At 46.0% G+C, this 12,817-nt stretch overlaps 1 protein-coding gene across 8 annotated transcripts in view; it reads left to right on the top strand.

The window, feature by feature from the left end:
* Positions 1-12,817, top strand: part of MBNL2 (muscleblind like splicing regulator 2) — a 158,525-nt gene that overhangs the window by 36,821 nt on the left and 108,887 nt on the right. For all 8 annotated transcript variants that reach the window (XM_060636826.3, XM_060636824.3, XM_060636821.3 and 5 more), the window contains exon 2: positions 12,038-12,812. In XM_060636826.3, the coding sequence (XP_060492809.1) occupies positions 12,639-12,812 (174 nt within the window). In that variant the 5' untranslated portion in view covers positions 12,038-12,638. The remainder of the gene's footprint in view (positions 1-12,037; positions 12,813-12,817) is intronic.

Genomic DNA, 12,817 nt, shown 5'->3' with positions numbered 1-12,817 from the left:
GGAGAGGCGCATTCTCAGCAGAAGGAACAGCGAGGCCAGAGTCCCGAGGCAGGCCGACAGTTGACAGCTCAAGGACCGGCCAAAGGCAAGGGTGGCTGAGGGGGAGTGAAGGGAAGGTCAGGGAAGGTGTGAGGCTGGTCATGACGGGCTATTATAAGTCTCTTGGCTTTGACACTCGAGGTGGGGAGCCACTGGAAGTTCCTGAGCAGAGAAATGACATGATCTGGTTCCATTTTCAAAGGCTTTCCCAGAATTATGTGTTGGAGGGGCTGCAGCGGGGCATGGGGAGCCGCAGAGGACACTGGTTGGACCTGTGACATTAATCCAGATGATGGCAGCCACGTGGGTGGTGAGAAGGGGCTGGATTCGGGATCTGTTGGAAAGGCGGAGCCAGGGGAACTTTCTAATGGGTCAGATGTGGGCTGCCTTCAGAGAGAGGGAGGAGGGGGGAGGAAGCGGTGGCAGAGACAGAGAAAGGGCACAACTCTGGGGAGTCGTCCCTGTCTGGTGGGCTTAGAGCCGTCACCCCGGGGAAAGGACGGCCAAACAGAGGCCTGGTGGATTTTGCCTGCATTGCAGTTCTAGTCTGTTCCCCACCCCCTCCACATTCACCAGCCGCAGGTATGCTAGCCTCTCCCCTCCTCCCCTCCTCCCCTCCTCCTTCTCCCCCCTCCTCCTCCAGCTAACACTGGCCACCAGGCATAAACGCTTTGATCTCCCTCCTCTTTATTAACCTTTCACCTCAAAAACATGCTGGCAAAAGGTTCTCAACAAATGTTTGTTTTAAGCCAGTACCTGGGTCTTATCTCGCCACTAAAGATGTCCCAGGAATTTATCTGTCTGCCCTGCACGCAGACTGGCTCCAGCCCCTGCCTTTTTCTTCTCTTTGAGACACGTGCTGCTCATGGCCCCTTCTGTGCTGATCTAAGGGAAGCCACTGGCTCTTCATTTCCAGAGCACATGTGATCTGATCCGGCCCCTCATGGTGGGGGTACCGGCCACGCCGGCTTCTGACATCACTCACACCCACCCGCGCACACACACACACACACACACACCGAGATACTTTATGATACGCTCTCCTGATGGCGTATCCAGTTTCCACAGGGAGAGAACAGCCTGGTCCCCCACGTCCTCAACTCCCATCACGTTCGTGTGTGCTCTTGTTATAACCCAGGTCTTTTTGTTGCTTTAAACTGCCCCGTCTCTGAGGCCTTGACTTTTGAAATTGACAGCATCCCTTCGCCGCCCCTGCTCTCAAATGCCAAGGGCAGATGGAGAAAGCGACGAAACCAAACTTTCAGCTCAGAGCAAGCTCATGCTATCGCGTGGAGGTTGTGCCTTCTGGGCCACTTGACATTCTCTGGCTTTATCTCTTGTCCCTGCTGCAGCTGCCCGCAAGGGCCTTCGGAAGCTTCAGGAGCTCTTGGTGGGGGCCCAGCCCCACACCTGCCTGTCCCAGCAGGTCGAACATCTCTTACTGACCCAGAGGGCAGGGGCCACAACACAGAAGCTGCCCCATGTCACTTTCCTGCTCTCCAACCGAAAACCCGGCTGTCTCTTTCACTCCCCACCTTCTTTCAGCCCTGCATCTGAGAAAGGAGCATCTTCTCTCTCGCCAAGGCTGGGCCTCCACTGGAGCTGGTGGCCTCATCCCTCCCCCTCCTTTGGGCCACAGTTCCGGCTCTCGAGCCCGCACCTCAGTCTGCCATCTTTTCCCAAGCTGCTGTTGTGTTTCCCTCCTTCCGCTCAGGAAAGAAACGAGAGGCTGGAAGTGAGACAGGAGAAGCAGGCTCTCTCCCGCTCTCCTGGGTGCTTCACTTGGTCCCTCCTTCCGCTTCTGCGAACACATTCCAGGCTCACAAAGGGTCACCTGCCCTGGGAGCACGCAGGTAATCAGCGCCCAGCTGACTGCAAAGCAAAGACAGTTCAAAGCCTCCCCTGTTGCTACATGGTGTTCTTGCAGCACCAAATACTCCGAAGAGCTCCAGGCACCGAGGGCTTCATTTTCCAGCTGTCCTGACCCCTCCCCCCACAGCTGTGAGCCAGGGAAACTGCCATCTGGAAAGTCAGCAGTGACAGCCTCGTTAGGATGTCTGGCCACCCCAAACCATGCACATGCCCATGGTCTCCTGGAGGCAGTGGACTCTTCTGGCTACTCCCTCCATCTTGGAGCTCTGAAACTCTCCCCACACACCCTTGACCCTGCACTATTCAGAGGATCTCGTGTCTCTCGTCATTCTTGGTCTATGGTTTCGCTTGTTCCTCTTCTTTCCATCACCTCTAAGTAACTGAACAGGCTGTCCTTGACTCTGTTCAAGGCTTTCTCATTTCTCCCCTGGATATAGACACAGATGTAGATACAGGTATGAATCTCTCTCTCTTTCTCTCTCTCTCTCACTCACTCTCTCTGTCCCCTCTCTTCAACTTCAATGCCCCTATTTCCAATTGGCTTCCACTTCCCGACATCCTTCCTCCTGGGCAGAGCGTCAGTGTCCACACAGGATCCAACTTTTGAAGTCCTCTTTGATCTCTCCCTTGCTGTCTATATTCCCAAAGCTGGTCCACTTCTAGTGAATTCACCCCAGCCACACCCTCCTCCTCTTCCTTCTCACTACTGCAATGTAATTTGGGGCCTCAATTATCCCTTTTCTCTGGACCATTGCTATAATCAACATCCAGTGTTACCACCTGTGAGACCTTCTCATTCTAATGCATCCTGGGTGATGCTATCAGAGAGAGCTTCCTCTAGCTGGGGTCTTAGCTGGGTTCCTCCAGTGCCCCCCCAAATTTACCATACTAGTGACCCTCATATTTTATACCTGAGTCACCTTCGTCAGATTTAGACAGCTTAAGACCCTACAACACCATTCTCAGTGCGGATAGGACCGCGCTGTAAAGAAAGGAAACATTTCTTTGGGGATTTAAGGGAACATTTTTTCCCATTGTCCAAAGGACTAGGGAGCATCTCTAAAATCTGGGGCGCCTGGGTGGCCCCGTCGGTTGAGCGTCCGATTTTGGCTCAGGTCATGATCTCGCAGTTTGTGGGTTTGAGCCCCACATCGGGCTCGCTGCTGTCAGCATAGAGCTGGCTTCGGGTCCTCTGTCTCCCTCTTCTGCCCCTCCCCTGCTTGCACTCTCCCCACAATAAATAAATATTAAAAAAATATTTTTAAAAATGTAGTGGGCAGGAGTGAAGGATTTTGCCATCTTGTGATGTCTATCTGTGACTCCCTCAGAGCGAAGAACCGGCCTGTAGCTCATGACCTTTGAGTGTCCTGCTGAACATTCACATAGATAAAAATCCTGTTCATAGTGATCTTGGTCAAGATCTTAAGTGTATTTTTTTGTACAAAGTGTGGTTTTAATTGATTTATTTTTTACTTTTAGACCATCTTAATACAGCTGAATTTGTTAAGAACATAACACCTGTGTAAATTGAGGCAACATTGTTCTTTAACTTGTTAGGAGCTGTAACGGGAATTTTTTGACATTTTGAAAAGACACATCACTTGTCACACCTCTGTCAGTCTGCATTTGTGCCTGTCACACTGAAAATAATGCTACATGCATACAGGTGTGAGCCTCTGACCTCCTCATTCTATCTGGTAGCATATATGTATGTACCTAAGCACTGAAATTTCAAAACACACATTATTCATTTTATTAACAATTACTTCCTTTGAAAGCTTCTACTCCAGTATGGTAACATATGCTTGTTGGCCGCACTATTGATTATTTTTGTTCGGTGATAATGAAAGTTATGCTGCAAAACTTTTGTCGCAAAAGGGGGTCTAGGCATTTGTAAGCGTGCGGGCAGATGAAATAGCCAGTTGGCTGGTGATAATGGAGAGAGAGAGAGAGAGAGAGAGAGAAAAGGAAAAAGGTCAGCTGAAAAGCAGTCCTGTCCACCAGGGGCGGTGGCCAGGGAAGGAAATGGAAGGTTCTGGCAAAGACTTCTCTGGGAATTCAGGGGCTAGATTGCAGCCTGCCGCTCAGTAATCATTTTTTTCTGACAGCAGCCACTGGGTCCAGGAAACCGGTAAGTGTGGTCAGCCTTAAATGGTATCTAATACAATTGCGTTTATTCTAATAAGAGCGTCTCCTAACTGAATTATAAATGTTTAGATAGAAAACACAGACACAGTGAAAAAAACATAATTTGAATACAAATGTGTGTTGAATATATTACATCTGACTGTAGTTTCAGGATTATATTTAGAAATTTCTCCTCTTCTAATTAAAGATGAGATTTCTTTCTCTGCCCATTCCTGGAAACTGCAGTGAAAATGGACTGGAAATTTTCATGTGTTAAAATGCGACCTGGATTTTATGAATCTTTCGCTTGTATTTTAAGATACAATAGAAAAATTGTAGCTGGGAATTTCTCCTTTTATTACTGTTGTCATGAACACTGGCTCAGCAGACCCGCCCTTGTGACCTTGGGTGGCCAGTGTTTTGTTTTTCTTATTGAAGTGTATTTAAAAGTGTGTTCAAAAGAACAAAGTACCATATAAAATGGAGGCATCATTGTTAGCCTCGGTTCTTTCTCTGCTTAGAATGAATGTGTGTTTGGAATTCGTCTTAGAAGAGCATCCATCAAAAGTTTGTCTCACTAATTTCTGGGAAGGATTTCATAGTGTGTACCAACTTCATAGCAAGGACCTTTCTAGTTTCTGTTACTCAAACTTCATTTACTTTACAGAAATGTATAACTTTTAGTGAGTGGAAGTTTATCTCCACCTGTTGTGTGTGTGTGTGTGTGTGTGTGTGTGTGTGTACATGCACATAGATGTAAAGCATATAGATGTTGTATCTAATGTTGATAATGCTGTATAGAGAGGACTTACAATATACTACTACGTCTATGTTGGTTGCAGGACATATATTTATGGCTTTGGTATTTTCAACCCCTTGATTCCAAACAGGAAACTGACACTCAGAGAGCGTAACTCAAGACGTTACGCAGCTATTCAGGAGAGAGGGGCAACTAGAACCCCGTGTAGAAAAACTGATTCTCCATCCGAAACCACGCAGAAGTCTCAAAATGCCATTTAACTTACGTTTCCAGTAAATTATAAAGAAACCAGTTTCAAGGTTCTATAAAGAAACATGTTCTTAAGGACTGTCACTTCTGCTGCTCCCTTTACAAACCTTTTCTTCACAAAGTCAACTAGGTCCTTTATTCGTTTGGCAGTGGGGCCTCTCTAGTTTCTGTATTTTTATTGGTGCATAGGGCTTCCTGTGGGAAGGCCCCAGTGAGGGACCTCTTCTCAGTGGCTGTGATTACAGGGCAGGATTACACCCTCTCCCGGAGGTCAAGTGGCTCTCAGCCCAGCACGCCAGCCAGCAGCATCTCGAGATTCCTCTCCTGCCCAGGCATCTGCATCTGATAGGTGCGGGCTGAGGCCAGCCATTGATCAGGGGCGAGAGCATACTGAGAGCTATTTTAAATCAGGCTCCAGAAATAGAAGTAGGGATGCTCAGACATCAAGCGACTCTCAGGGAGGAGAAATCATTCTTTAAAAATATATTCGGAGAATTTAAAAATTGAAAAGAGGAAACCCAGAGAATCTCAAAATGAGAAATTAGGAAACTCAAGGAGGCATCGTTTCTTTATTGTAATTAGACTTATGGAAAATAAAATTAAAGGCATCCCATAAATTACTTAATGGATAATGAGTCCTTGACTGTCTGACTCAGAAATCGGTTTGTTTTGCAAGGACCCTTTGATCAGCTCGCTAGGAGGCCGGTGTCTGGCAGACGGCTAAATGCCACAGCTGACCAAAAAGTGAGCGAGGGAGCCGCGTGCCGCACAACTATTTTCCTTGAGGCGGTCTTACATTTTGATCAGTCTCAGCCTCACGATCCGACATGACTGATGTTTTTCCCTTCAGAAATGTACAAACTGGCTACAAAGCGTCAGCAGGGCGAGGACACCTGGGGTCCCCGGCCCGGGCTTGTCTGGCTGCTGAGAGGTGTGGAACGAAGGGAGGTGGCCTGGCTTGGAGGCCGCGCTTTCCAGACTGGCCTGCCGCATCATTGAACAGCTGCAAGGGAACTTGCGCGGCTCAGTGTTCTATAGTCAGAAGTCACAGCTTTCTGAAAATCCAACACCTAGGAGGGTTTTAAATATATTTTGAAAAATGAAGTGTCATGTAAGTGAAACCCCTAAAAATAGCCTGAGATTGTTTTGTAGAGTTGCACAGCGAGTCCTTTGGTGTTTCAGGAAATACTACAGCGTTTCTTTACCCTTGAACTTCAATCTTGCTTTTCCTTTGAAGATGCGTCCAGTGGTGAACCTCCACCCTCGTTATACCCGGGTGCTACACATCAGCCCTTCTGTAAAGAGCTCTAGCAGGAAGGGGCAAAGGACTGAGCTGCTGGTCACTAAGGGCCACCAGCCCTCTGAGGCAGTCCTCCCTCAGGCAAGGGTCCTAGCAACAAAGCCCCACTCACCTGGACCAAAGGCCTGCTTCATCCTGAACCAAACCTACAGGCTACGAGTTCATTTATTCTTGTAATTCTCATAGAATGAAGTCTTGTCGAGAACAGATCTCTCAGATGTTTTCTGTGTAGTTGTGTTTTGTTTTCATCGATCAGAAACAGCCACTGGAAGAAGCCCCCAGCCAGCCCTCCTGCAATTATTTCTGGGGGAATCAGTGACCCCGAGACCCTGTGATCAACTCAGGGCAGACATCTTTGTTCCCGCAGCACATGGGGTGGGGGGGGGGGGGGGGCAACAAGAAATGCGTACTACAGCAGTTCCCAAACTTGAGCGTGCCCCAGAGTTACCCCGAGAGCTTGCTGGGCCCCACCCCCGGACTTTCTGATTCAGTACCTCTGGGCAGGGCCTGAGAATCTGCATCCTAACAAGCTCCCAGAGGCTGCTGCCATGCTGGCCCAGGTATTACACTTTGCAAATCTGCAAATCGCTGGGCTAATGATGCTGGGGTTTGAAGATCAAATAATTTGCCCTGGGGGCAGATCCTCCCTGTCACCAGGGCCTTCTTGGCAGCAACGAGGTAAGCCAGTGGCATCTGCTGGAATTTTCCTCCAGGATAATACTGAAATTCCCTATTCAGAGCCTTATTCCTTTAGGTTAGCCTTCGGTCCACATTAAAACGCAAAAGTTCCTTGGAGGAGGATCAGGAGTTCGTTTGGCAAACATTTGTTGAGTGTATTCTTGATACCAGGCACGTAACTGAGCACTGAGGATTTGAAAATAATAGGCAAAGTCTATTACATACACAGGGCGAAACCTTGAGCTGGGGGCAGGCGGGTGGAGAAGTCAATGTGTAAGTTCTGGAGAATTAGGAGGTGATACTTAACAATCATCACCAGGCACTATCAGAAAGTGGGCTATCCAGAGGTCACCAGAGGGGGTGAAGCAGGTCAGCAGGAACAGCACTTCAGGGTACAGGGCAGTGAGGGCCTGCCAGATCAGTGCTCAGCTGAGCCTTCAAGGGCAAGGGCATCTATCTCCTCCTCTGTGAGGGGCTTAGAAAGCCAGAAGGGGGAGAGAACACGAGGCCGCTGAATGCCTGAGGAGGACAAGGAAAGGAATGCCAAAGAAGGAACAAGGCCAGAGAAAGAACTGGGAACAATTACTTTTGAATTCTGCCTGGGTTCTGCACCGGAAGGAGCTAACTGGGATGGCATGGATTGTGATGTTGGAAATAAAACTGAAGCACAAGTCAAAAAACAAACAAACAAACAAAAAAAGGTGGAAAAATAGAAGCATAAGCGAAGCATTGGGAGAAACCGATGCTTCTTAGGGCAACCCAGAAACGTCTTGCATATAAGCAGGGCCAATGGCAGCATATATAGGACCTTTCTGAGAATGAGAAAAGGGTGCCCTCTCCACTCAGACACATTTTCCCAGGGGCCCCTCTGGGTAGATGAACTAGAAAATGCCACAGGTTCCTCCCCGCTCACCCAGAGCACTGGAGAATGGCATCTGTCGCTGCATTTCCAGCAAGCCCTCGAATGTAGTAGGCACCCCAGCAGTGCTCCCCACATATTTGGACTAGGCATCACACCCAGGGTCAATGCCTGGGCCCTAAAAGTGTTTGATTCACTTCTGGGTTTAGTAGCAACTGAGGGAAGAAAGCAAGCGTCAGGCCTTTGTAAGAAGAACGCTGTGGGATTTGTACTTGGGGCAACTTCTCTGTGGGTTCCTTCCGGCTGCAAAATAAATCAGTTTGAGAACCGAGGGATGCTCCGGATAAGTGCCCTGAGTACACAGTTCTGTCGGTCCCTTTGATCTCTAAGGCACCGCCCTGCTCTCAGCTTCTGTAGCTGGAGCAGATACGCACAAGGCATAAGCCTGGCCATTGATGTAGAATGACTGAAGAGAGAGAGGAAGCCTGAAAGTGGATTTATTCAATAAATATTTATAGAGTAGCTCCTCCTTTCATTGCCTTGCATTGGGACAGCACTTTACTGCTTACAAAGTATTCTTTGTTCCCTCTATAATCTGTCCTTCATGGCATCAATCATGTAATGTAGGTAGGAACTATTATCAACATTTTAGAGAAATTGACTTACTCAAGGTCACATGAAGGAACCTTGGCAAAACAAAGGCTTGACGCTGGCTCTTAGGACAAGGTACTTTCCACCATTCCAGAATGTTCTGTGTTGGCTGAAAGAAAACAAAATGCAAAAGCCAGTAAGACATTGCCATCAGTAGAAATATAATGAGAGGTACATGTAGCTCTGAATTTTGGAGGGGCTAAAAAGAAGCAAGTGAGCTTAATCTTAATATAAGCTAAATAATAATATTTAAACCAGTTACTTAAAATATTGTCAACTCACTATGTAGTACATGTGAAACAATATTAATGAGATACTTTCACATTCTTTTTTCATACGAAGTGTTTGAGATCGGTATGTATTTTATACTCAAAGCACAACTCAATTAGGAGCTGAACTCATTGGACATTCTTGATCTGTATTTAGATTTCACAGAATTTACAACTGAAAAGTAGATTTATGTACTCAGGTCAGTCCAAGCCCACCTGAAAGGTTTCCAGGAACTAAAGTGAGGATCAACGTTTTAGTTAAATTTACATTCGTTAAGAATAAATACAAATTTCAAATTTAGTTCCTCAGTGGCACTAGCTACATTTCAAGTGGTCAGTAGGCACATGTAGCTAGCGGCTCCTATACAGGAGAATGAAGCCCTAACACAACCCTTCCTCCCAAGAAATCTAGTCTGGCAGATCCAATATGTGCTTTGGTCTGTGTGCTAGCAGAGGTTAGTCTTGTCCCTTGATAACCGTGTCAAAAGTTGGTTTTCTCCATCCTTACCCCTCATCGGCCATCTTCTTTGGTGGCCTTCCTTAACCTAATTCAAGTCTGTGCTCTCTTCCTTGTTCCCACAACTGCCTGCTTATATCCATCTCAGAAGATGGAGGTTGTGATGGGCCAAGGGAGGCAGTGTCTTTGATAACATTAGCTCTGTAACTTTTAGGATAGAAACCAAGCACAAGCAGGAAGGAAGAGGGGATTTGTGAGAGGATAGCAATATACTTATGTATAGTATGATGTGCCTTCTTTTCCTTCTGGAACATCATTGACTTACACAGGACTCTGGCCAGCAGAAAGCGTGGCTCCTCTGCTTTTAAAAGCAAGTTCAGGGGCACCTGGGGTGGCTTAGTCGGTTGAACATCCAACTTCGGCTCAGGTCGTGATCTCATGGCTCATGAGTTGGAGCCCCACGTTGGGCTCTGTGCTGACAGCTCAGAGCCTGGAGGCTGCTTTGGATTCTGTCGCTCCCTCTCTATCTGCCCCTCCCCGGCTCGTGCTCTGTCTCTCTCTCCTTCAAAAATAAATAAACATAAAAAAAAATAAAAATAAAAATAAAAATAAAAATAAAAATAAAAATAAAGCAAGTTCATCTCCTTCTAGTCTGTCTAAATTCTGGTTGGATTTTCATAGTGACTACAAATGGCAATCTGTTTCTCCCAGGAAAACAATTATTTCTTACCTGAAAATACACGCGAAAGTCTACCCCATTCACTGGACTGGGTTGAGAGCATCGTTTCTATGTGGTTTTTTAGGAATACTTGAGTAATTATTCTTTTGCCATCTGTGCCTAAATACAAGTTTGCCCATTTCTTTTCCTGCACGTGAAAAGCCGTGACCAAAGCCATGCTGTCTTTAGGGATGAGCTTCTCCTGGATCTTTGTCATCCTGTAATCCCATGAGACCCTGGTCCATAGGACTCAGGGACTCTATCAAATATCGTACAAATATAAACTAGATGTGTCCAACCTATCATTTTAAACCTCATTATTAGTGCCTCGGCTCCACTGAATACACAGGCAGGAATGTTTTCTTGTCCCCTGCTGCCCTCATCCTTTGTTCTCCGTGGGGGTTAGAGATGGGGGTGGAGGCAATGGAGGTGCAGGTTCAGGCTGGTCTGTGAAACCTGACCCAGAGTAAATTTGGTTATTAAACTCATCTTCTTAAACTGCCTAGTTAAGCAAGTTGATGTTAGCTGCTGGGAACACAATGCTGCCAAACAGACAAGCAGTAGCCTGCCTGTCCCCTCAAGTATTTTACAGCTGGAGTCAGGCATGTGTCATGGCCGTCAAGGTGGCCAATTTCCTTACATGCACATACAGTTATTACCCATTTACACACTTCTGCTAGCAAGTAAATGAAGTCCTGGGATGAAGCAGCATTGCCTACCATCCCAAGAGACGTCCTGCTAAATAAACCTTCCACGATCAGATAAGCTTGAGAGACACCATTGTTTCTCTTACTCTATTGGAGACTTGTTCAAGACCGAAAAAAGCCCTATTGCAAGGAGGCGTGTTCAGCCTGGTTTACCTGGAGTTAACTAAACTTAATTATCATGGGACCTACTTTCCTCAGGGGACATTTATGAATCACTCAAAAGTTACTGCTGTCTGAACTTACTCATACATGCTGATTTTAAATACTCTACGTCCAGTTTCCATTAAGTTCTTACTTAAAGAAATTTTTAAAAGGACATCAAGGCCATGTGTCTAAGGTAGCTGGCAGCATATACAATATCTGAAAATGATCAGCTTCTAGTATATAGTCCTTTATTCCTCCTGGACCCAACGATGTTAAATTTTTAACATTTTAACTACTTCATAATCCTTGAAAACATTAAAAGAAATGAAATATAATTTTAGAAATATGAATTTTCTAGTTATATTTTTGTTGTAGGTATATGATTTAACTCCAGCATTCCACAGAATGGAGATTGTGAGTCCATTAAAAACTAAACTGAACTAAAACTAAAACGAACTTGCATTCATTCCTCTGGTCAGTGAGCCAGTCACCAGTTAAATCGGTCAGTAAATATTTTTTCAGGAACTAATAGCCATGAACTAAGGCACTAGGGACACAGAAATGACAAATATAAATAGTCCTTACCATCTGAGTGCTTACTGCAGAGAGGGGAATACTAACATTAAGCAAGTAATAACAGTAGAGAGAAAGTATAAGAGACCTAAAAAATATTGGGAAGCTTCTCCCTATCCATTTCTAAGTTCAAATCTCTGTAAACTAGAAAAAATATAAAGAATAAGGAGCCCACACTGCACCCAAAATGACAGTACCCTTATTACATAGGAAGACACATCCCGAATAATTGTTCATAGCATTTCCAACAGTAAGATCAATGACCTAAATGTGAAATTAATCTGAAGCTACGGTTCTAATACATTGTTTTGGCGATGAAGCACATTAGATGGGATTGTTTCAGAATGCTTAATTATTGTGTCTGCCACACTCATGTGTTTGAGTCATTCCTAACTTCTGGACTGCTGCCTAGATTTCTGCAATACGGCTGCAGTTTTGTTCTCTCTCTCTCTCTCTCTCTCTCTCTCTCTCTCTCTCTCTCTCCCTCTTTAATGCATAACTTTCCTCACTAGCCTTAAACCTCAAAGTTCTGAACTGCACTTTTGCAAATTCTATAGAAGACCTAAAACAGTTTATCAAAGTGTTGATTCCATTGAGTCTGGGTGTAAGTTGATGTTTTCTTTGTGTTCTGCAGGTTCATGATTTCAAAGTGCCTGTGTGAAGTCACTTTCTCTGGAAACTGCAGCCTGAGCTCTTGTTGTGTTCAAATTGTTCTTCCGTCAAATGCACGTAGCCCTGACCTTACGGTGGATGAAGATACCTCAACTGTCTGACTTTGCCAATTGCTCGATTTCAGGATTTAGAAGGGTGGAAAGAAAGAGAAATCTTGCCAAGATCTGAACGTCTAGGTGGCTTATTCTCCAGCACCGTCAATAGCTGCGAGTGTCAGAAGTGAATATCCTCCCAAGGAGTGCCATGATATTGAAGTCACTTTATTAAAAACAGTTGTGTCTGCAGATCGGTCGAGAGACTCGGACGTTTACCGCCAGAGATGACACTGAGTGTGCTTCTGTTGCGGCCCACTGTCTTCAAGTGGGGCATATTGATTGATGAGTGACTGCTTGCCGATAAATTCTCTCCTCACTGCTTCCTGGATTGGGCCTCCCTAAGCAATTGATCACTTACCTTCAGACTCACATGTGGGGTTTTTCACAACAGTAGTCTCGGAATCACTGGGACCTGGATTGATTTCATCATTTGACACAAACAAACAGAATCCCAGTAGCTCGAGCATCATGGCTTTGAACGTGGCCCCCGTCAGAGACACAAAATGGCTGACGTTGGAGGTCTGCAGGCAGTTCCAGAGGGGCACGTGCTCGCGCTCTGACGAGGAGTGCAAATTTGCTCACCCCCCCAAGAGCTGCCAGGTGGAGAATGGAAGAGTGATTGCCTGCTTTGACTCCCTGAAGGTAAG

This window comes from Panthera onca, chromosome A1 (assembly GCF_046562875.1).
Source record: "Panthera onca isolate mPanOnc1 chromosome A1, mPanOnc1 haplotype 2, whole genome shotgun sequence".
Taxonomy (NCBI): Eukaryota; Metazoa; Chordata; class Mammalia; order Carnivora; family Felidae; genus Panthera; species Panthera onca.
This window is presented reverse-complemented; position numbering and strand designations above follow the sequence as displayed.